The 25,999-nt window shown below is 37.9% G+C and overlaps 1 protein-coding gene across 6 annotated transcripts in view; it reads right to left on the bottom strand.

Moving 5' to 3' along the window:
• WWOX (WW domain containing oxidoreductase) overlaps positions 1-25,999 on the bottom strand; it is a 541,645-nt gene that overhangs the window by 273,960 nt on the left and 241,686 nt on the right. Inside the window, exon 9 of one of the 6 annotated variants that reach the window (XM_075510866.1) lies at positions 10,863-10,954. The exons of the other annotated variants lie outside the window; for them this stretch is intronic. Coding sequence (XP_075366981.1) covers positions 10,904-10,954 — 51 coding nt within the window. The 3' untranslated portion in view covers positions 10,863-10,903. Of the gene's footprint in view, positions 1-10,862; positions 10,955-25,999 lie in introns of those variants that run through there. 6 annotated transcript variants of the gene reach the window in all.

Genomic DNA, 25,999 nt, shown 5'->3' with positions numbered 1-25,999 from the left:
TTTCCACTTGTAATAGGCAATGACACCGTGCAATATAAACAGGAACTTCTGCAGCAATATTGCTTTGTATTTTGTGAATGAGCTTTGGTAAAGCTTCCCTGTTCTAGAGCTACCCCTGTAAGTAGGAGCTCTGTGTACGTGGGGAGAGGGGAAAGGAAGCCAAACTTCATTTCTCTTTCTTTTTCTCAAATCACAAACAGCTTAGTATTACATTTTAATAAAAAATTGGGGATCTTGACCGTACTTAAAGGCACCAGAAAACTTTCACTACATAGATACGGAATTCATGGATATTATTCAGTATAATTACAAGTGTATTTGAATTGCATCAGAAACACAGTACAAGGGAGTGCAAAGGAGCAGGATATAGCCATCATACCTGACAGAGAGTTCGTTCTTCCCTGCAGCCCAAGCATGCTAATTATTCTTATACTTAGGCTTCATTCTACTTCCTATCAGTTGTGACAGACTCACCCTCTACTTACTTGTTTTGATTTCATCACATGCACACAAGAAAGACCAGCTATCCCAGGTTCCAGGGGACCTTGACAGATAATTAAAAATGCCTCTCTAATTAAGAGAAAAATAGCAACACACAACAACTTCGCTTCACAGAAAAACAAGCCATTCCACAAAATTGTTATTTTCCTACTGAAATCCCATAATAAAATAATTGCCATCCAATTTTTGAAAGTAAAAAAACAACCCAACCCTCTTCACTTCCCACACAAACTCATTCCCCAGACAGATGATTTACAGTACTTATTCAAAGTAAACATATTCAGCTTCACAAGCACTAGCAAATCTTTGCCTTGAACACCCCCTCCTCCACCACACCTACAGAATACGGCAGAGGAAAGACATGATTGTTATGTAGGAATGTCCTAAGCTACCTGGAACTTTTTATTGCTTAAAACTATGTTTAGATCTTAGGTTTTGACCTCCTCCCATGGAGCTAGAACAACACATTTTGAACAAGAAGTATCTCAAACCATACCAGATTTCAGGAGGGAGCAAAGGGACAAAGGAAACAATCATTTCCACTGAACGATGAAGAACAGTACATATTTATTATTATTATTATTACTATTATTATAAAGCACACATAACACTTTATAAAGAGACTAGTCAAAGCCTGCTAGCTAACTTGGCAGATTTAAGTCACCTGCCACTGCCATATTCATGAGGCCAGAGCGGCCTCTCCAGTCACTTACAGCAGCTTCAAGGCTGTTCTAGTATGATTTCAGCTTCTAGCGAAGTGCAAAACTGAGAAAAGAAATAAACCTCGAGCAAGATGGACCGAAGGCATGCTTCCTTCTCACCTGCTTCCAGTGTACTGTGAAAAATGTGCTTTTACATTTTGTAGTGTAGTGCAGTGACTCGGCTGTCTCCTAAACACGTCAGCCACGGGAGTGGAGTGGGGATCATGCAGCAGAGATCTCTGTGCATCTGGACATCTAATATAAACAAATATTTCATATTTTGCCTGAACGAAAGTTCCAAGCAAAGCCACAGGGAACACAGGCCTGTAGTTCCTCTCTATTTTCACCGATCAATGCGTCCAGAGATCTGGAACAGGGCACAGCGAAGGCTGTGCACAAACTCTTCAGGAGCCCCCTTAAAACTCCTGCAGAGTGGCATTAATAAGCCTTAGTGTAATGGAGGGTCAACCCCTGTGCTCTGTGCTTCAAGAAGCAGAAAATCTTAAATAGGCTGGTATTATGTCTTCAAATCTCTTTTTCTAAACATTAAAACAAATACAATTTTGGAAAGCTCCATGTTTAAAATAGTATGTTTTTCTTTAATGAGAAAACAACATCTTAACCTTCAGTCTACTAAAAAATGATGATAATTTTTGTGGATATTTTAAATGTAGCAAGTAACAATGGCCAGACTTTTACCTGTAGTCACCTGTGCATACACTGCGTGCTCAGAGGAGTGCATACAACATAATAAGAGCTGTGTTACGGTGTGTTTTCAACAGTAAAATGTCTTGGGCAAATAACTGATTTCCTCCTATATTATGGTGGACATCCACAAAGATGCAATAGCTAAAAATACGCTTAAAATGCATATACTGAAAAACTTTTTATTGCTCACTGATTTGCAAGATAAATCAAAAGACACTAGTGCCATCGCTACTCTTTGCTCCCGTATTTGGGGCTGGGCCAATGGCAGAGCACGGACTGAGCCAGGGGACTCTTCCAATGATCACAGTTAAGCAGAATGGTTTCTTCTTTATTTCCTTCACTTGAAATCTGTTATCGCACAGGGGACGTCTGAAGAGTAGGATATGTGTTGTTCAATTATACCAGTAAGGACTAATGTGTCCTCAACAAAGTTTCTGATGTCACCTGTTTTTGCAAACAAGCCTTCTAGCTCTTCTCTACCTCTTTTTGTCAACTGTCTAGGTACTGAGCTATTTGCAAAAGAGCTGTTGTACCAATCAGGCACTTGGGTTTTTACTCTTTAAACTTCTCGCTTCCTTCCCTATCCCAAACTTTTAATGCCTCTTTTCTTCCCACATAAGGGAAATATCTTCACCATTTCCAGCAGCACTGGTGTCTTCTGCTGTCGTTTTGGGACAGCGAGCAGCAGTGGGAGGCACTATTTCACACGGGCCTTTAATTCCTTTGAACGTTTCCATCTCCTGCTGTACAGAGCCAAGAAATGGATATGCTCAGTTCAGGGCACATGTGCTTCACAGATCCCACTGCAGCACAGCAAGGCCTGACTTCTCAAAGTTTTCATGTCACACGGTTTCCCAAAGCACAAGGCCTATCCAGGTCTTACTTCTTTTTCCCACAAAGTCAAACTTTTCAAGAATACATCTGTAAAAGCCTGAATCTTTCTGGCAAATAGCATATGGGGCCTAGTCCTGACAATTCAGTTTCAGTATAACTGAAACCCCTAATTAGGTAAATTTAAAAAAAAAAAAACAAACAAACCCAAAAAAAGCAAGCAAAACGATCTTAAAGCCTTTAGCTTCTATTTTCTATCAACAAAGACATGTTTTCATCATACTGCTCTTGCAGGTTGTGAATCTCAATTGGCCGATGTCAGTAAAGTGCTCTGAAATCCTGATATGGTATTGAAGTTACCATAGAAATATGTAACACTTGTCACTGATTCACTAAATACAGTCCATAGAGAAACAGGAGTGAGAGACAGAGATGGATTCCGGAATGAAAATACACACAGCATTTTCAACAAGCTTCAAAAAATGAAACAACAAAAAAGTCCCTCTTAAACGATTTTTGCTGGACACAAAATTCACTGCAACTTCCAGCACCTAAGAGGTGCTTTTCCTTTTCTATGGCTTATGCGTCTTTCAGGTATCAGTGGTGGCGGCTGTAGCAGGCGATGTAAAAGAGCTGACACCACTGCTTGGGAAGGGAGCATGGTGGACTGCCACCGGCAGCGCGGCAGGCACTCGCACTCAAAGCAGGCCTGACATTACATGTCCCCATCCCAAATAACAGCTTTATATTCAATTCCATCCACTGGAGATGTCAGCAAGGGAAACAAGGTTATGTGGCAGCAGCTACCATATTTTACCTATCTATATAAATACATTTAAACATGTGGGAAATAAGGTTAGGGGAGTGACCTTGAGGTATGGACTTTTAGGCTAGCAACCCTCACTTAACTTCAACTTGAACGCTGCAAGTGGGAGGAAAAACAGTGCATGATGCCGACACATCTACTATAAACATCCACGGGAAAGAATTAAACCTGTTATGTGCTTTAACACGGCCCCTGTCTGTGAACTGGGAATGCTTTTGTAGCGTGCTGCCTCACAGAGCAGACAAGCTTCTTAATAACTGGATGTTAGGAGAATTGAAGCAAAACTTTTATCTTTACTATTAAATCTCTCTTTTCAATCACTAAGCTCCCTATGAAACAGCATAACAATGCTCCTATTAGGTAAGCAAGGGACAGAGTGGATGCAAATCCCCACTGAATTAACGTGCCTGCTCCTGAGTCAGCGTTGGGCCTTCCAGCGTCGACCTTGCCAATCAGCATGTCTGGTTTTCCCCTTTCCCAATGGCACAGGGCTCATCTTCTCTCTGAAGAAATCAACCCCAGTATGTGGCACCTCTGCAAATTAGCACCACAAACCAGGGTGGGTTTTAGAGACTAATTAGCATTACCAGAGAGCGTCCATTTTTCAATAAACTCCACAGGATGTAAAAAAAGGCAGATTAAAGATTGTGGCCCTATAAAATATACAGTTAGTTTGTAACGTTGGATAGTAAGATGCACGCACCTACCAGTGGCTCCTTGACAGCTTTGGTTAGCAGAATTAGGGCATGAACTTGGGATCTCTCAGTGAATAGATGCTAATGCACCAGTGAAAGGTCATCAAAGCAGTCTGACTTCGAATATCCTGTAGAGGTACTGAAGTCTCTCATTCCTCCACTATCTTTTGTCCCTATCCGGTTTACCTAATAGATGATCCTAACAATTCACATTGGCAGTCCTTTGTAGTGTAATGAACACTATGCGGTCTGATGAATGCAACCACTGCACAGAAAACGTCAGTTCTTTCATTAAGAAAACCTTCCCAAGTTCATTGTATTGAACCAGCGCTCCAGCTATTAGGCTGATACATGACACAGTCAATTCCAGTTACACTTTAAGTGACTATTCATGTTCAGTGAATTCAATTTTTAAACCTCATTTATATATGTTTAGATATTTACATGAATGCACATTTCTTCCGACTTATATGCCTTTTTCTGAGCTTTCTGTTATTATAGTGATGGGGGGGAAGAGGGAGGGGCTCATATTTCCCAACATATCCTGAAAATGGATAGCTGATGGAAAAGACACTGAAAAGCAAATCAGCGGCTTTCGGAGAATATACTTGCATAGACCTCTGAATTACTTGTAGGTAAAATAAATTGCAGTGTATGCATTTATTAATTTTAAATAAAATATCTGCATGAATTTCTTTAAAAAATTACTATTGTTATTTCATGTTTATGTTTGAGGACCCATTTTCTGATATTAGCCAATATAGTACCTCCTTGTATATAGTACTACAATTAGTGGCATGTAAACTTTTAAAGCGGGTAATTAAAAACGTTAAGCTATTGCTGCTACTGAACAGAAAGCATCAGTTCTTTCATTAAGAAAACCTTCCCAAGTTCATCGTATTGAACCAGGACTCCAGCTATTAAGCTGTGCGATGACACAGTCAATGCCTGCTATAGTATCAATTCAATTTAAGCATCTTTTTGTTATCGCTAGCCTTTCTGTACTTTCTTTTAACTGACTTTGTTTATTGATAATTATTAGAGGACCATTGGTTCCAAAAGACAGGCATATTTTTATTATACCTATCCTCTACAGCCCACAGTAGTAACAGTATTTCCATACAGATCACACCGAAGTCTTTGAAGCATTTACAGTGTGCACAGATCATGATACAGTTCTTTAGAAATACAAAATAAATAAGGTCTCTTATTGCATCATTTGGATATTGAATGACAGAAATTTAGCTTTCCATCCACGTATTCAAAAAGAGCAGGCTGTTTACTTCTTTTGAAATATATTACAAAAATGTTTCCATTAATGTGGATTTGTTTTAAATTAAACTATCAAGTCTACTTTTCCACAATGAAAAAAATAGAATTATTATATCTTGACTTTACCAGGCTTAACATGCTTGTGGACTTCAGCCCTACTGTTTGGGAAGGAAAAATACCTTTCTTAATACTGCATTTCATAAGAGAAATTACAATTATGGGATGCAGGGACTTTGTGGCTTGATATACTTTGCAAGCGGAGAAGGGGGATGCCCTTCAAAGTTAGAGGGTAATCATTATTGACCTTGTGCATTCAAGACAGCATAGCAGGTTTCTATATAAAGAAACTTACAGAGAGGTCATTGAAAGCACTAGTGAAGAGACATAAAAAAAGGAGATAGGACAGAATACAGCGTCAGTTAAGCAGGTTAAAAATTTAACTATAAACACATTCGGGAAGTGAAGACAAAAACAAAAGAACATTTTCTTTGTAAATGTCATGCAAATTTATGGTTCTGCATTAAATGTTCATTATCAGTTAAGTAGCCTTTACAATGTAATTATTAACTTCTATAGTTTCTGCAAAGTTTTTTTCTCTTCTTTCCCTACACACAGCATGAGCACTCTGTGGTTTTTGAACAAAGGGGCATGCGCTTGGGCTGGCACTCAGCAGGCAGGGATTTGGGTTCTGGTCTTCCCTCCTTTACTCATTCACAGGGTGCCTGTTAATCTCTCTTTGTTTGAATTTACCTGTCTGCAGAATAGGTACAATAAAACCAGCAGACATCTCCCCAGGTTTATATGACACTTAGTTTGGCACTTCATAAAGCACACTTAGTAGAGCATTTTGAAATCATTGAATGAAAAGCATTATGTAATGAAAAATAAATTACTTTAGTACGATGAGGTTGTTTGGAAAATGTTCAGTTAAAATGCTCTGGTTCGGAACATTAGAACACCTGGGATACACAGTGGACAGCTTTAATATGCTTTTTTCTTTCAAACAAAATTTTAAAATAAGCTTTAACACAGAAAAGGTCCTATTCACATGTACTGTCTACTCCCATTTAATTAAATCACAGTCATTATTATTATACAGTATTAACATATTTTCTGTTTTCCTCTCTAGATAAAGAGCAAAGAAATTGAAAGAGAAATAGAAATAAAAAGACTGAGATCTTACTTTTTTACTTTTATAAGCAGAGAAGACACAAACCTGCTGACCTTTCTGCAGCCTGTGCTATTTCTCTTCAACCTACAGCCTCACGATGGCTGTATAAATTTGGCCTGGCTAGGCAAACCTCTCTTTTCTATTGGGTCTTACATCTCAAGAACACCAGCCTACCGTGCAGCTAGGAAACTGCAATCTCAATACACTGAAAACCTCCACCAGAAGAGTCAATCATTCTTATTAATAGATGCCCACAGCGTCCTAGAAACAATTCACTTGCATGACTGTCCTGCCCCTTAAACTTCCCCTCCCCTGTCAGCCGATAGCACACAGTTTCCCCAAATATGTTTCATTTTCAAGAGATAGATTTATTACAGCCCTGTTATCACATTCATACCCTTCCTGAAAAGATAAAAATAAGAAAGACCTTACAAGAAGATGTTGTAGCAATAGCTAAATCATAAATGTTTGATAAGGAATGGCTAAATCCAGACAAATAACTGTTCAATCCCACTTTGTATTAGGCAGATAAAGTCATACAGGAAATCAATGTGATCTATTGAAATGAAAAAAAGTCCAGCTTAGGGACTATACGGTATTATAGAATATGTGACATTATAAATGGGCTGCTTCCATAAGTGTTATACAATGAGAAGTTGCATAGTTTTTATTTATTTTTGTGTTTATGAATGTAAAAGCAGGATGTGAAAGTCACTATTTGTCAACAGGGCAAACGTGGGCAGCAGTGAAGTAGGTGAGTATTTATAACCTTTTTATTTTCCCACTCTTGAAGGGAATACATAATCCTCTCTAGGGATAAAAGGATCTTCAGTCACCCACTAGCCCAGGGCTCCTTTTTAGCACAGGCTGACAGATGTGCTAAAATTATAAGTGAAGTGTTGTGGTGTTGACTCCTAAAGCAGCGATCATTAAGGTTGAAATTAGTATCCCCTCCCAGCCATTCAAATGTTAAAAAGTTCTGACACCAGGCGTAATTGGACAACTTTACCTAGTGGGGATAGCATTACATTTTATCCTACTGACTTCTTTCTGCCTTTTTCATTCCTGCTCCAATTTAAATGAAGCAAAACAACTTCTTATACATCTTTCGCTTACACAAAACAAAACAAAAATCTGCTTATGCAGAAAGACATCTCAAAAGCAGACATATGAGTTCACAACTACATATACAAGTAGTATTGTTTAAGGCTATACTATTTCAGCTGACAACAGTATTTTAAATAAGATGCAGTTAAAAAAAAGACTGAAGGAAAATATAAACAGATGTCCTAATATGTATTAGCATCTGCTGAAAGAAATTTCATTTGAAAATGTAAAATACACTTTTCTGGCTATATGTACTAATTAGTTACATGCAGTGTTAGCGTACTTTAATCTTCTGAAATAGAAGTTTCACATGTATTGTATTTATGTATACCTGGATGTATCTCCAGCAAGTATAGCAGTTGCTATAAATGGCAGTAAGTGCTAAAAGATACAAGCAATCCACACAATTAGATTTCAGGTCATTTAGATCAGTGTGAACTAAAAAACATGTTAATGTGCCATACACATTGCCACTTCCTCAAATATCGCTGAGTTTGACACATTAACTAACGGACAATCACCTGAAAAATACTGGATGTGTGCGGATGAATAAAGTCCCAAATTGTCTGTACTGACTCAGGCCAAGATTTTGACAATGACACAAAACCAGCAGTGCTGTTGTACTATTGCACTATTCTTGTGCTGTGTGTCTAAAGGAAAATGAAGCATATGATTTAACATGGTTTTCTGATAGCTCTTCCTTCTTTATTTTATGAGAAAAACTTAAAATGTAGCTCAAGACCCACACTGTAACGTAAAATACAGGAAAGCTGACTGTGAAACCTAACCAGTGTTTTGAAATCAAATAAAATTCAATGTTTGTCAATGCTTAACACTTCGCTATTGAGTTAGATTGAATTTATAAAGGCTGATGAGCTCTATTTCTGGCATGAACAAAGAAAGTGTTAATACTGTGGCTCTCTCACAGTCCTATACTGTACATCGAGTCACCAGCTTCAACAACCTCACTAAGCCCTATACTTCATCTTTCAGCTGAACTGTGCATATTGCTTCATCTACACTGGGCTCCTGCCCAGGGCTACTACGCATCTCGATCAAACTACGCTGGTCTCATGCAGAGAACAGACACACCTAAACTTCTGTTACACTACCTTGCTGTGCTTCCTCTCCACTATGTCACTCACACGTCAGGCCACTGAAGACTTACTGGGCTAAGGCACAAATCTTGCTCTAATTAAAGACAGGAGACAAGCTAACGTGCACAACTAAGTTCTGCTTTGGCACGGTAGGGCTGCGGCTGGGGTAGCGAGTGCTGAACTGGTTGAGAAGTTTGATAGTTAATGATTCATTCTCAAGGCAATTGGTGGCCCCTTCTGCCCCACATCAGCTCCCTTGCCGTTCAGCATTCTTGAGAATATGGTTTCCAACCCTGAACTACTAGCTGACCCAGCTGGGATAGCCTCTTCCAAACTGCTTTCTCACAATTTCAAGGCCACTAAGCACTTTTAGATGGGGAGCATTAACACAGTCTGCACAGATGCTGTGCAAAGAATAAGGATAAGATTCCTGCATCTTGGTTTTGAAGACATTCTTGCCTGTTTCTTTCATCTTGTCATTAAGTTTTTTGACTTGTACTTGCTGTGATCTGTCTCTAAGGATGTGGTTGGTCAACTCCCCTTCTGTAACCTCCTTCAGTGTTACCCATCAGTCCTCTGGTCTTGCCATAACTGCCAGCTCACCAGAATTTACTTCTCATCCGTGCTCAGATTTCTATTCTCGATCTGTTTCTGTCTGGTTCGTTGCCAATTCTTTCTTTTAACTGTAAGACTTTTATCCTACACACCCACACAAAGGTCCAACCCACAAACATCTCACCCCTTTTCTCTCTGCTCCTGCACTCATTATGCTGAGCATCTTTGGTGGAAAACTTAGTTTTTCACAACAAATTCATCCTTTCTTCCTCTAATGCTGTAGTCTGTCTATATAGAAATCTTCAGTTTAATCCAGTTTATCCTGATTCACTATCAACATGTCAATGCTCACCCTAGATCAACTTCAAGATAGTCGTTTTCATTGATGACTTCCTAAATTTTCAAACAAGCATTTTCATGCTTTCTTTTATTCTGCTTACAGATCTGCCCACAAGCATTTGCAATGTTATCTCATTATCTTTTTTCATAATCCACATTAAAATTCTCCTTTTCTTTGGTATCTAATCTTTTCTTTGGCATCAAAAAAAATCATGCCTAAACCAGGGCCTACCATATTGATTAATATTATCTCATTATATGCTTGTTCTTTTTATCTATCTGTATCCCTGACTTTTGATTAACACCTAAATTTTAAGCAATACGGACTTGGAACAATCTTTTCGGTTTATTTTACATATTTATTAATATGGCTGGGTCCTCATCTGTGACTAACAATCTAGGCACTGCACTAACGATAACTATCATCATCTTGTTGTTCCTTCTTTGTTGATATATAAGCATGTAAACTGGATTTTGTTTTCTGGGTAGGACTGCCAGGGATGATTGTTAGGAGTTCTGCTTGAAGAAGAAACTCAGGCGCTTTTAATAATCGTTTTCAAACTAAGGGTTGTAGTCTTGTTTTTTTAATGGAAATTAAGGATGGGAAAATTTTCAGGGTAACTGTCAAGAAAAATGGTTCAGAAAGTACTAATTAGAATGACTTTGTGTTATGTTGTCAGATAAGCAGAATACACATTTTTTTTAGTAAACATATTGTAAGAAAATAAAAGAAAAATGAATTGCAAATTCTGCTTGTATATGTATCAACAAGGACACACGAGCATAATACACCAAAGTGACAGTCAGTCTCCACATAACAGAGAGAACGTGAAATGCTAACTCTCATAGACAAATCTACCAAAGATGAGAGAGTTCAAATGCTGGAGAACCCTATTTAAGAATGGAAGGACCAGTACTCTTCTCCCAAATCTTCATCAGTTGGAGGTATTAAATTATCTAGTCTGATGCCAGCACTTGGATTAAATTCTAATACATTGCCATGCACTAATTCTATTATTAGGGAATGAAAGGGGAACAGAACATGCAAACACATTACCATGACTGTATAAACTGTATCTTTATTTGGAATAGGAATTATTTTAAGGACATCTGAAGCTCTGTTTTTCTTGCACGAAATCTGGGGCGTGAACCTGAAAAATTAGCAAAAGGGCAGAAAAGCTTGAAAACAAGCTGATTATGACAGTCCTATCAAGAAGAAAGTAAAAATGCAAATGAAATAGATGTTTTCTAAATATAGTTTAATTTATAAATAAGACTTCACATCACAGATTTGTTTATCCTCATTTGGTGATAATTGTTCACAGCAGAATGTATCAGAAAATTCTATAATAGGAACCACAGCCAGGAAATGTTAAATAATTAATCACCCTCCCAGCCACTTGCATTTCTGTTGATATAAATGACCGTATAATTCCAAACCCAATTATCACTACTTAGCCATTCCATTTTGTAGTTAAAATCCCACAAAATTAAAGTGCATCAATTGTTAATGGTAATAGACCAGACAAGGGATTAAAGATTATTTTAATGTTTATTTCCTGTCAGGAGGTTTTTTTGGCAGGAAGCACTATAGACAAAAGGCTACATTAAGATGAGATTCATACAATGTATTTAAATCTACTAACTTCTAAAAACCTTACGGTATAATTACTTGTTTAATCTACTTGTTCCCTGAAGATACCAATGAGGGTTTATCAAGCCAACTTCATTATATCTGCTTCATAGAAATCAAAATATTCCCTTTAACTTTGCAAAAAGCAGTCAACATATAAACATAACATACCATAAACACAATTCTAACAACAACAGACTTGAAAAAGGAATGGACTATACTAAAATATAAGGAGAACCAGATTGCTATCAGGACTTTTTTGTGTCATATTCTGCTTGCTTTATCCCCTGCTACCACTGGCTCTATACATTTGCATACAGGATTTGGTACTTGCAAACACACTTAAAATAATCACTTTAATACCAATAAAACTTCATTAATTACAGAACTTTTTTTTACCTGCCACAAAATGGTGACTTTTCTCCACTTTTCAGAAAAGTATGTACGCAAATGCATTATATAGAGAAATCTCTTAGTTCGGAGATTGCTTTGTTTTTTTAACATGCTTTTTTTTATCAGAAGGCATTGACAACAAAACCGATAAAAGTACTTTTTTGCATTAACACAGTGACTGGAACTCTGTAGAACTGGGTGTGAGGGCTTAGGGATTTGGGGAGGGGCTCTTGCAGTTTACTGTTTCGATAGGCAGCAAGAGGAGGCTGAATTTTATGCGCTTCGAAAGGTTATTCATCTGCATAAAGTCACAGACATGCATCCATATCTTGGGCCTTTGTGATGAAACCATCAGATTCAGAGCTGGCAATAACTGTGCCAGTTATTTTAGGCTTACACTCACATTACCCTACACAACCTCATTCATTTGATTCTAGTCTCTCTTCTGTATAAGCACAAATCTACATATGTACTAAGTATAAAAGCTGAGTGGGAAATATTTGTGTTCTTGTGTACATGCATTCCCTTCGTTGCCCATTCAGCAATACTATCCAGTTCTCCAAAATCTCTGGACAATTTACAGCACAAGAAAGAACATTATAGTACTCTGTATCCACTTTTTTTTTCCTGCAGGAAACCCTTACCCTGCATATACCCAATGAAATAACACACTAAATCATGATACAAATAGCATGGTACATAACCACTTCACATTATATCAACAACAGATATTGTTTCTTTGTCTGTTTCAAACATTTCGTTAGGAGCACGTTTGCTGTTTGGCTAAAGTTCCCTTTCATTCTTTCTCCTCTCTCTCCTCTTTATAGGTGAGAAAGACAGCCGGGACAGGACTGTGGCAGTAGCACTTCGGTGCTGTCACAGGGAAGGGATTTACAGCCTGAGATTGCTCAGGAGGCAGTGAAGAAGTTCCTATCTAAAACCAGGATTGCCTGGCAATGATATCACTAATTTGTGAACAGTAAGTTTATTATATGCCCGGTGGTGTTAATAACTCCAATGCCATCAGATGCAGGTATTGAGAAAGCAGCTTCTAACTGAGACACACTAAATAGCTGTTCATCCTGGAGTCCCAGGTGCTACAGGGTATTACATGATGACACGATTGGCATAAAGGAGCACTGCAGAATTAAAATTGCTATGTAAGGGACTTTTCCCTTGTTTTCCTTGGTATGCACACACTCCCCCACCTAAAAAAAAAAAAGGAAAGCAAAACCCACAACAAAGTTCAGAGTCCATATCTCTTCTGAGATTTGTGAGAGCAAGTAGACATGGTACGGAAACCCATTCCATAACCTTTCACCAACATAAAATTTACTGTGAATAAGGCCCTAAAACTCTATGCTCAGCTCTGATTTAAACCTCTGAAACCCAGCCTCCCAAGAACACTTCCATTCTAATAAATACCTCACCATGACATGATATGCTAATTACGTGGGTCCTAAGGGAAGCTTAAACAACCTATCTACAAGAGAGCTCTACCGCAACTCTCGCTCAAGTGGCCAGGACAGGATCTGGCCTAAAGTAAGGATTTTTATTTAGCAGGTTTAAGATGTTATTTAAGTTAAAGTCATGCCAGCCATCCCAGCTTCTCTTCCCCAAACACTACCGCTGTGGCAAAGAGCAAAGCAGGTTTGGTTTTCGAGACTGAAAATTACTCTGTAATTTTCTACGGTATTCAAGACTTTATCAATGAGGAGAATTAATCTAACTCGTGGAAACGAGACTTCCTTCAAAACTCTAATGTTCTGTATCTTTTATTTTTAAATTGTAGCATTAATAATGGTCTCAGCAGCAAGTGGAGAAAATGTGTGAAATATATGCCCTCTTTATAGATTTCCTGTTTCTGCAATTTCACTTGAAAAATGGCAGTGCCCTGCCATCTGAAGTTTTCAGTTTGTTTAACTCCCAGCAAAAGACAATTAAACAACTTACAGTATATGGTCATGAGACTATAATTGCTCACCAGTGCTACTTGTTGTGTCAGCTGCCACAATGAGCAGCAGCGTTTTAGCTTTACTAGCCTAGCAAGCCTGCCGGAGGTTACTGACTATGGCAATGGCCTCATGCCGAGAAGAAAATATTTCATGAGCAAAAAAATTTCCACAGCTTTCTCGAGGTGCTGAATTAGCACAGAGTAAAACGAAGAGACTCCATGCTGGACAAGCATCTAGAAGTACAGGGCATCTTTTAATCATTTTTTCTTAGAAGCCAACAAATTAATATTTCATTGTCTTTTTTATTTTCTCACACAGTTTCTTACAATTCTCCCATTTTCTATAAACATTTTTTTCAAAATTCCTGTAAGCAATACATCTGAGTAAGTAACGTAAAGACTGAATCTATACATGTTAGGTTATCCTCTGCAACACAGAAGTTTTATGTAAGAAATGACGTATCAGTCTTTTAATAGGAAGTTATAAACACTTGAAGAATGGATGGTTTGGGTGAACAACAGAGACAAATTGAGCCCTTCAAATCCTGCTTTGGGTAGAAATCATTCCCAAACTAGACTGACCAAAATGAGTTCCCATTTGAGAGATGTTCAATGCAGTTGCGTTTGCTTCACGAAGACATTCTTAGAGTTGGTCCTATTTTGGCATTTGTAGACAAGCGACTTGTAGATACGACGATCGCAGACCAGTACCTGCTCTATCATTATTGATACTCTCTACTATAGGCTGAAATAAGGAAAAATAACTCAGATCACCAATGCACATCCAAAACATTGTAGTTCTCAGGCTAGCACACTCTCAGGACTACCTGTTACCCACATCAAAGACAAAAAGCACATCATTAACATCATTCTCTGGAATGGCAATGCAAGGCAATTTGTATTAATGGTTGCTTAAGAGTAATCATGGTAGCCTCTTGGCATTAAGATGAGGAATATTAATTTTCCAGAACATAAAAGCATAAATAGCACTTACATCTCTATGCAAAGCCGACTCAAATCAATTGCCTAAATGCAATTTAATTCAAGATTCTTGGTATACCAACATAGAGACAGAACTCTATATGATCAGCAAGATGAACAGGAAAACTATATTCCTAAGACCACGTGTCATTGCCTAGTGATTCTTTTGGTTCTTTTTGGTATGCAAGAAAATATTAGGGTTTTTAATGAATGCAAAAATAGAACACAAAGCATATGCAAAGTGATAATATAATACCTGGACAATAGAGCTTAAGAGTAAAAGGATAATGAAATAAATTAAAAGGGAGGGAATAAAACCATTTAATATGATTATGACATTCTAGTCTTACTAATATCTGTACTGGAGAGTAAAACAAGTTTTCACTTTCAGTTTAACAAAATTGTTTTTGTGGATTTTTTATTTTTGCCAATACCAATAAATAATTGTATATAACCTCATAATCGTTACCAACGTGCTATACTGTGAAATGTCTCTCTAAAATGCCAGAGCAGATTTCTCAATGTATTGTCTCTCGCTGACCTCCAGATCAAGCTTGCTTAGTGTCTGACTAAAAGAATGTTCTTTGGTTTTGTTTTTGCTTTTCTAAATAACTGCTAGCTCTACAAATTCATTATGGAACCAGAATAAAATCCAGTCCATTCTTCCATAGCTATGTTGGCTTAGCATTACCAAAGGAAATAAAACGCATTTTAGTTACTAAGATGACAAGTTACAACAGTGATTCCACACAGGACTAAGATACAGTAAGATAAAAGCTGCTGGTTTTATGTGGTAATCCTTCTGCCTAGAAGTGTCTATTGAGAGACAGCACGCAGGAAAGAGCAGGAAGTAACGTAATTTATTCAGCAAGAATACTATGGGGCACAAGTGCTGAGAAAAGGCTTACACATACCCTTCCTGCCTAGTTTTCCATTGAGCTAAAATGTACCTGTGAATATTAAATATTTGTTCCATTTTTCATACTCTTGCCTTTTCCTCCTTCTCATATTTATTTACTTAATTTCTTCATAAACATTTAGAATTTACTTTTGCTGAATAAATAAATTAAAAGATGAGGAACCTTTAAGCAGACAAAAGGCTCCGGGAGTTTTGCTACTGGCAAAAGGAGAAATTGCTGCTCATGGATGTAATGAGTCAACTACCAACGCGGAAATCTGGCAGAATTCCTGCATTTTAGAATCATGGGATATATGACTTCATTTTAGTGTGTACAGGTTTTTCTTACAAAGTTGATTCTGCGGGGGGTTTTTTCAGTTGGTTTTAGTTTCTTCTATCGCCATGCCTCACTCAAACTATTACGAGTTCATCTGTAATAACCAACTGACATCTTCCCCACCCCTTTTATCAAAGTCAGTGAAGTTTTCAAATATACCAGATTGTCAAGCACATATACATCATAAAACAAACTAATTCCTGGGCATAATCCTATTCAAACTATGAAGTAAATTCATCTAAGTTCAACTCAGTGTATCTTACTCAGTGGAGTAGCTAGTAAAATTTTCTTTCATCCCGGAAGACTTTATTTTATAATTCTTTCTTCTGGGATTCCAGCAAATGTTAAGATGTTAACCATCTGACAGAGTTCAAATCAGTGCCAAGTAGTTTATTATAGCACAGGTTTTATTCCCCGATTTCAGGGGACATGGACTTCTGATGAAAAAGGTGGAATAATTCTTGCCTCAGTGTGTAAAATCAAGATCAATTTACTAACCCACTCCTCTAATACTGCATGTGCAAAGAAATAATTTAGACTCCTAGTTAATTTGAGTATTGAACTGAAATTCTGCAGCTGCTTTCTGCCAGTCCTGAAAACAGAAATTAATTTCAATGACCAAGTCGAATGGAGTGCTGCTCTGTCAGGTAATTAGTCATCGTCTTTTGCTACTCAGGGTCTATCACTGTGCTAATCCATACATAAACCCCAGTATTCCCCTAGTCACTCACAATCTAAAGAGCTGTTTAACTACCTATTTCTCCCATTCAATCCTACCCCAGATATCAGCTGCAAAATGAGCATTCTTTCATGTTTAGCTTTCTTCCTACTATTTACTGCCAGCAGAATTAATGCAACTGATTTACATTTTCTTTTTTCTGTTTGATCAAGTCTGCTGTTGATTAAGTAGAGCTTAAGGGAAAAAATTATACTCCTGCAGCTTTCCTACTTGACTTGCCAGTTTATTAATGAAAGAAACAAGGATATTGATGGCCCAGAAACTACAAGTGCAGCAATTAAAGGGTATGTCCTTCCAAGCTTCTAATTAAAAAAGAGTTCTTTTGTTTTAAAAGATATAGTTTAGTGTCATATTTATATCTAATTCTCACTTCTGCTGTTTTGCCTTTTTTCTTTGTTTATTCTTTTTAAACAGAAATCTACTGGGAAAACTTAGATCAGGCAGAATAAAGAAACTTTCCGTGACAACCATTTCTGGAAGCTTTGTTCCCAAACAACAGTCTTAATGATAAAACAATAAAAACTACCCCGCCCCCCCAAATCCTTACAACAATGAAATATCCACTGATAAACACCACTCTGAAGGCACCTCTGTGTTATTTTTTCCTTATGGACATAAGCAGAGTTTGTCCAACATCAGATTCAAGAAAACTGAAGATTTTTGATACAAGTCCTTTTGGACATATAAAGGTAACTAGACCCTTCCCTCCTCCTAATACATTCTTACTTAGTATCTAAATTCTAGATTCACTTTTTTCATGTCAGGTGTTTATATGAATGATCTCATAGAGTTTGTTTCTGCTTCTTACATAGTTTGATTTTTGCAATTCCTCCTTCAGAAACACCTGAAGCCATAGCATTGCCAATATTTGATTACTCTGCTGAGTCAGTCCCTTGCACATTAATGGCGTACCTTCAACATCAGAACTACAAACAGACAAATAAATGTCTCCTATTTCTGTCTAGGCCTTTGGTTTTGTGGCATGCAATTCATCTGAACACGTGCAACAGAAGTCTAACGTGTTCTGGCTAAATCACACTTTGCACGCACGCACAGACGACCCTACAGCGCCTGTGGAGTAAGTGCTATGGACTCAGGCAGCACAAAGATCAACCTGCCTGCCCCACAGCCGAAACATCCTGTACACAACTCCACGTACATCTCCATCTGCACACCAGGTACCTCTCCCAGACTTCTGCACAGCAATGTACTCTTCTCATTTAGTTACCAGATGTTTAGAAATCCTGGGGAAATTACATTCAAAAAGAGGTGCGATATAAAAGTTATAATCTAGCATCCCATACAAGTAATGGCAGGTATTTAATGCATTGAAAATGACTGTTGCCTGCACTGATGTTCAAGAGAGGAAGAGAAGTAAAACATCTTCCTCCTCCTGGCCTCTGTCCCTCATAGCTGAGAATGGTGAAAACTGCTGTGATCAGATTAGGTAGGTAATCTTGTGTATTATCAGATTCCCAATAGGCAGAGATAGCTGTGTATTTAAGGACAGTAAGCTTTTCTTAAAAGAGGTACTAAAGCGAATCACAAAATTTCCCAGAGCTCCCAGCTGGACAAAACAGCAGTAAACAAGAGTGATTCTTCCTTAGGGCTAACAGGGTTAGTGCTGTTGCTCTCAGAGCAGATTGTGTCATCCACAATGACAGTCCACATTTCTCCTTGAGCCATCCCAGATATGCCTCTTTCTGTTTGCCTATTAACCTGAAAAAACCTTGTGGAGGAGGGGGGTGGAGTTGTTCTAACAGACCTTTTGTGACAGAGTTTCTCAATCACTTCCAGTTTTAAGGTGAATTCATAGAAATGGTGACCCTCACAAGTACCACTTGAAAGACACAGAAGCTTTAATCTTTTTCAGTGGAATCGGAAGAGCTCTTATCTCTCCTCTGACCCTTTTTCCCCTCTAGCCTTACACTCTTGGCACCATTGAAAAGTCAGAACCATTAAGTTGGTGTCAAGTGGCTGTGCTATTCATATTCTGCTATAGTCAATGACAATTAACAGTGCCATTCAGAAAAGCCAGGTACTGTATTACACAATTGGAAAATTGATCTTATCTGAGGCTCAAAAATCAGCAATGTTCAGACCTCAACTCTCAGGCAAAAAAGAAGAAAAGAAAAAAGAAAGGGGGGAAGTACTGCCTGACCTCAGGACCACATAGCAAACAGCCATGTGCAAGGCTCAGAAACAACTTGAAGAAGTGGCCAAATCTCTGTATGAATATAAGCTCTGATTTTTATCGTTAAGCAAAATGATGTTAGAAAGAAGAGCACAAATTCAACTGAATGCTTGATGATCACCTTCAAAGTTGTTATTGCAGGCAAAATGCAACATCTTAGCATTGCTGACACATCAGAAAACCTCTGCGTGTGTCAATTCTAAGCTCTTTGCAGCACACGCCCACAGGCAAGAGCCCCTGCACCTACAACATAATCTTCATTTCTAGCACTAGCACTGAACATCTATTTTCATGAATGTTTTTCCTCAAAATGAGCACAGACACATGTTTCTTCCAATGACGTACTGAATGGATCCAAAAGGAGAGGATCAACAAATAACTCCCTGCTTTGGAAACTGAGAATGTTTTCCTACGTCAGTGTATCTCAGCATTAACTACAAACCGGTACAATAGTTGATTACAGTTTAGTCTATCTGCTTGAAACCACAGGGGGAATTTTAGATAGCAAAACTCAGTTAGCTAGCTTGAATTTAGCTGAAGAACCTGAGCTAAAACCTTTTCACACAAAGGATGCATTGTAGAATCAGGAACAGTTCCAGCCCACCATCACCCTCCTGATTTTTATACCTCTTCTCAGAGGGCACTGATCCTCCCTGCCATGTGCCTGGGGACAGTGGCTTTTAGCAGAATCCCAAAACAGAGCAAGTCTTATTGAATCAGCAAGCCATTTCGTCACTTATGTCCCCAATTAAGCACTGACTAATCCACACAAGTAACCTGACAAGTTCACATCCTGGAGTAGATTGCGAGATCTGTAGAGTCACTACTTCAGTCCAAGCATGTAACTGAAATACTTTGCAATTAGATGGGAAAAAAACCCAAACCCAAACCAACAAGTATTCTTCCGTTTCAAATGCTGAGTCCTAAAAACTCAGTGATTGCACAGACTGATGGAAGGAATGTGCCACTGCGTGCAATTCTGCTTCAGACTTCTGTTTTTCAGGCCAGGACCAGTGAAGTCCTTCCTGGACCTGGGCCTCTCTAAGATGTCCTGAGCCTCTGTGGTGAATTTAGGTGTCTTTGTTTTTCCCCTCCCTTCATTCCAGGTATAAGGTATCTGTACCAACTACTGGAGAGTAAGGCCTTACACACATTACTCTGGAGACCCATGTTCAGATCCATTCTAGTGGAAAAAGTGATAGTCCCAAATCCACCTTTGGTGCACCTGGAAGAGAACAGCTTGTATTCTACCAGATGTTTCACCTGACGCCAAGTTTTCCTGGGGAAACAGACTGAGCAAAGAAATCATCTTTGTCTGTTCATCATTTTAATTCACAGAATACAATAGGAAATCATCAGCTAGCTTCAGTTCTCTGGGAAAAAGTCTCCGATTGTTGCCTTAATGAAAAACATAGAATAGGCGCAAAGCCACTATAGTTATACTTAAAAATCAATACTCCCTATTGGTCTTATAATTTGTGTACCAAATATCCGCTTTAAAATGTGCACAAGCCTCAAAATAAAAGCTAGGGAGTTTATATCTCAGACTTCTAAATGTTTTCTACAGTTTCAATATTTGCAAAACAATGTGAAATGTTATATAGGATTCTCTGCTTGGCAGTGAGAGTCTGTTCTATTTTTTACTTCTTTTATTGAGAGGTAGAATAAAATTCCCAGACTGCTTCAGTGCAATTAAAATTACCTTTATTCATACAGTTACCTCTATGTCCACCACAAGTATTCCACAGTACTAATCCTTTTAGGCCCTGATCCAGCAAAGCACTTTACTGTGTCTTATTCTTAAAATTACAAGATTCCCCACTGATTTCAATACAGTTATATTAAGGATGAACTTGGCCTACTATAGCAAAAATAATGTTAAAAATACAGTTTAAAAAGCAAGCAAGGAAATTGAAAGCCTAAGAGACTTCAGTATTTCTCTGTTTTAAAGTAAGGCATTACTAGTGTGCATTTGAGTACAGTCCAATAGTGGGTTATTTTTGTACAGTTAGGCCAATTCAGGTAAGGAGCCTCTTTGTATTAGCAATGCATTGATTTCAGATCTAGATGGTTTCAATAAGCTTCTTACACCCAAATGTTACAAGGACAGGGACATAAAAATGTCAATTACATAAATAAATCTGTAAGTATTGATAAATGCCCAAAATTAAATAAACCCACTTCACTCGAAGAGGCCTTGCAGCTGATACGGTTGTAAAACAATAAGAAAAACATCATAATTTGCATTTTTATAGCTATATTCATCAATAGCTCAAATATTTATCACAAAACACCAACCTACTACAGGCAGGAACTGTATGATGGCATAGCCCTGCTCTGACTATAAAGACACTGAACCATGGCTGGACACTTGGCTACAACCAAAGCTTCTTAAACTGATTTAAATAGTCATTATCTTTGGCTACTTCTTTCTGCCTTGTTTTTGCTGGTGCAAGAATTTATATGAGCATGCAATGAACTGGATCAGGAAACTAACTTGGCTGAAATATAAACCATCGAAAAGTGCTGACTTTAATGAAGAGGGCAGCTCAGGGAAGCAGGAGCCTGAGACTGCTTAAGATAGCATTGCCCCAAAATAAATGTACATCAAACTGCATATTCTGAGGCTCAGAGCAGCAGCCAGAAGCAGAACCATGGATTTCACCAATTTATCCACATAAGCCATGGGGGTATACTGGGATGAGAGCCACAAAACGGATGGGGGACATTTCTTGAGTGGCTTCACAGCACAGTTTCTGATCGCTGTGGAGGGACAACAAAATTTAATTTGCCAAGAATGGCTAAATACCCCAAGCAAGATGACTCTACATGAAAGCGTTTTCCAGTGACTTCCAGATTGTTTCTCCAGCCTTATCAGCCAGCCTTCCTAATTGGCTCTCAACAATATTTTTAAGTGTGTGCTTTACCACCATTTAAAGCAGCGCACATGAGAGACTGAATACATTAGGTAAATGAATTCCTGTGGACGTTGTGAAGGGAATAATGCCCTCCTGTTCGGTTTATCCTGTACTGCAATAAATGTGGGGGTTTTTTCAGTCAAGGTGCTGCAGTAACCCAAACGATAGTCATATTACACTTATAAAAGACAACTTTAAGAAAGATCTTATTGCAATAAAAGTGAGGATTTTTTTTTTCCCTTGGCATCCCAGCTTGACATAGAAATGAGTGAGTTGCTGAATTTCTGCCAAGAATAGATGGTTCAGCATGCTATTAGATTAGTCTGTTTATACAGAAACAGCCAAAAATAGGAAACACACAGAAGCTATTAAAGATATTGTCCTGTGAGGGAAATATTTGAATGGTTTTGTTACTGCAACTGGGAAATAAGATATGAGTCAGTATTAATGTGATAAAGAAGTTAATGTGTTCTAAAGCAAACAGTTAGTTTCTTCAGCTTGTCTCTGAGTTGACAATAAAATAAATGTACAGACAATTATGTAGGGTTGGATGAGCCTGCAAGTAAGTGTATCCAGCTTAAAGCTCAGTGCTGCCAGTGGGTTAGAATTGAAACTCTGTTAGCAAGTAATGATATGCTAACCCCAGGTAGTCCTCAAAGAAAATGGATGATTCAAAATGCCATGCACCACTGAGCGGGTGGAAGAATGGTCAATAGTGTTTAAGCTATTTCAACTGGTCAAAGAGAATTTCATAGAAAAGTTCCTTTGCCTTGACCATTTTGCAATGGATTTCCTAAATTCTTTTCACTTTTGACATAGTCTAATGAAAAATAAAAACACCTTGGTTTTTTTAGTTTAGTTTAGTTTAGTTTTAATCAGGGCAGTGGCAATATTTCATAGTGGATTTTACCGGCTCTTTAAAGAGCGAGCCAGCATAGAGAAATTTGCCTGTCCCATGTGTGACACTGAGCACTCATTCCTAAACACAGGCACACGCAATCCCGATGCCCTGACCTCCTTCTCCCTCCCTCTTCCACCTATTAACAAACCTAACTAATTCTTAAAGGGTTGCAATGCCTTAAAACTTCTAATGTAAAGTAAACAAATGAACAGGCTATTATATTGCATAGATACTTTATATATATGTATCGATAAAAGGTGTACATATTTTCTCTGCAGTAACCCACTTCTCCTACAAACCCAAAGACTACATATACCATTCCTTAAGGGCCAACACATTTGACCAGTGAAGAAGAACAAGTCCAAAGCTAAATGACTCTCCCACTGAGAAATGCCCCTCTGCGGTATCTTCTTTCTTATGGTGAGAGTGCCCTGGGCCAAGCCAAGCATCTTCCCTGATGTTAGCTCACTTATTAGGACATGAGAAGAGGAGCAGCATCTTAAAGTGCACATGGAAACTTACGCTAGTCAATGCAGAATAAAATTTTGCAAGTACACAGAGGCATTTGATTAGCAGGAGTCTCATGAATTCTACACCAGTGGCTTGTTTCCAGAGGGATTTGAAAAGTGGCCTCAAGTCATTCTGCCCATGTTATGTATATAGAACAGAATCATAGCATCATAGAATCGTTTAGGTTGGAAAAGACCTTTAAGATCATCAAGTCCAACCGTTAACCTAGCAAAATATACAAAGATTAGGCACAGTATTTGGAAGAGGAAGCAGCTGCAGAAATTCTGTCAAGGTACCACAATTAAATACGTTTACCTTGCAGAGACAAAAAACTGCAGGTGCTATAATGGTATTTACAGCAAAATTGAAGAACTCTGCAATAACTAGCAGCCAGATCTTGGAGTCGGGCTTTTACCTGGAACACATCTACTCAAAACCAAGTCAAGCTTTTACATCAACAAGTCTAAAGACTGTTAGTGATTTTGAGGCCTTAGCTGAAATTTATCTCTGGGATAAGTATATCTTTCCATTCAACTCCACAGAAACCAGGCTTGTTTGTTATTTCTTGAGCCTAATTCCTTACTGCAGGCCATAGAAAGCATGACTTACGTGTCCCCTGACACCAATCAGATAAGGACAATATTGTTGCCTTTATGCAGAGGACCCTCCCAAACTGAGGGGATGCACGGCATTTTCCTACCTCAGCCTGTTTCCCTTGTGAACATGCAGTACATTTCTAGGATGGGAATCTCTTTAGCTGGAGAATAAATTTGCAACATCGTTTCGGTATTTGTGGCAATGTAATCCCAACCTGAACAATTCAGAGCATATATTGCTATTCTATAGATATATTACTACATGTGTTTAAAGCCAATATTGCTATTGTTTAGATAGAACACTGGAGTCTCTACAAAGAAACAAATTCTATTTATTACTTGTTTGTGATTGTGCACTAAGCATCTGTATTTTTAAAATGGCATAAGCTAACAGCAGAGACATAGCAGTTACTATGAAATGAAACAACAGACACAGGAAACATAATGCGCCTTAAAGATGTACAGGTCGTTTAAAAATAGAGAACTTCCTTTTTCAGTAAAGGGACAAAGTAACAGGAAAAGAGAGTAATATGTTTGTGCTTGGAATTGGAAGAAGAAAAAGGAGCTAAGTAAGTTTTACTGGCCACATGTCTCAAACCGAATGAATGTCTTTTAAACAAAAGCACCTCTCTTGCTATGTTTCATTTTCAAACTGTAATGTCTGAACAAGACAACGGAAAAGTTTAATCTCTAAAACATGAATGCTGAAAACAAATGCATTAGAAAAGACCAAGCCAAAGCTATGTTAGTGACACAAATGTGAAAAATGGAATTGAAATAAACTGTGCCAGAAATCTATTTCTAAAAATATGTCTTTACAGTAGTGATATTTATAAATTTGACATACTCTAAAATTTAGCTCACTAAAGATTATTTCTATGCAAATATGCATTTCTCAAACCCCATAAGCGTGCGAAAAATCCAAAACACATTTCTTGAAAATCAATTTCTATGCAGTACAAATGTATCAAGTTAGAGTCAGCATGCTGATAAATATTAAAAAGGGCTACATTGTGCAAAATGAAAACTTATAACAGGACACAGTAGTACAGTGCAGTATGTAGAGGTTCAGAGAGAACATGAAACAGCCCCACGGTTTCAAAAGGACTCTGTGGTCTGACATTAGTCATTTTGGTTCTGATAAAGGATGTTGTAGAAGGTGCTGCCCACATTATGCAAATCACTAACCACTTAATTTCCTTCCCAAGTGGTAAAGCTCAAGCGTTTTCCCTGAACATACAGTGCTCATTTTCTTGTAACTCTGTGGTTTCTTTTCAATAGCCTGTGAATGCCAGCAAGTAAGAAGATAGCAGTAAGAAACTAAGAGGTTACTCAGTGATTCCAAAGGTTATAGGAGTGCTTTTCAGATAGAGATCTGAACATAAATTCTAGACATCCACAAAGCATTTTTACTTCTAATAATACCCCATTAGCTGCTTCAATTTCAAAATGCTTGGATAAGTCTTTCTCTCTCTCTCTCCCCTGCCACCTCATATTCCAAGAATTAAATATAGTTCACTCCTGGGCCATGTCTAGCCTGAACTTCTCTTAAAAAGAGATTTTACTCTTCTAAAAGCAATATACTACAAATTCTGTGTTATTTTTACAGCAGCTAATTTTGTGCTGGAAAATATTTCAGGTAGAAACTATTTTGATCTACAAGCATAATCCAGTTTAATGATTTTATACAAAAGTCTAGCTTCTTTTCCCTTAAAATGTACTGTTGCTGCTACAAAAGTGTATTTGAAAAAAATCTACATAAATCCTAAACTAAACAAAACATAGCCAGTACTGAATAACCTTTCTTATTAATAAACAAAATCCAAAACATTTCTTAAAAGTATTGCTTAAAATGCAAAAATATAATCTTGGAAAAAGGCACCTAGAAAGACAGGAAATTGTCATGCTCAAGCCTGTTCCTAGAATCACTGACACTATCCAGCGTACACAGTTGCTAAGCAGATTCGTGTTACTTATAACTAGAATACCCCTAACTTAACCAGTGCGCAAGACAATACATTATTTTCTTGACAGAAGAGTACCTGACACAAATTCTGAATGTTTCCCCTATATTTGAGTTTTAAAAGAGACAGTTAACAACAGGTGGTGTAACATGAACATTTCTATCCAAAGCAGCAGGAC

Source organism: Mycteria americana, chromosome 8, assembly GCF_035582795.1.
Source record: "Mycteria americana isolate JAX WOST 10 ecotype Jacksonville Zoo and Gardens chromosome 8, USCA_MyAme_1.0, whole genome shotgun sequence".
Lineage (NCBI taxonomy): Eukaryota > Metazoa > Chordata > Aves > Ciconiiformes > Ciconiidae > Mycteria > Mycteria americana.
Note: the sequence above shows the minus strand (reverse complement) of the source record. Positions and strands in the feature narration are given on the sequence as shown.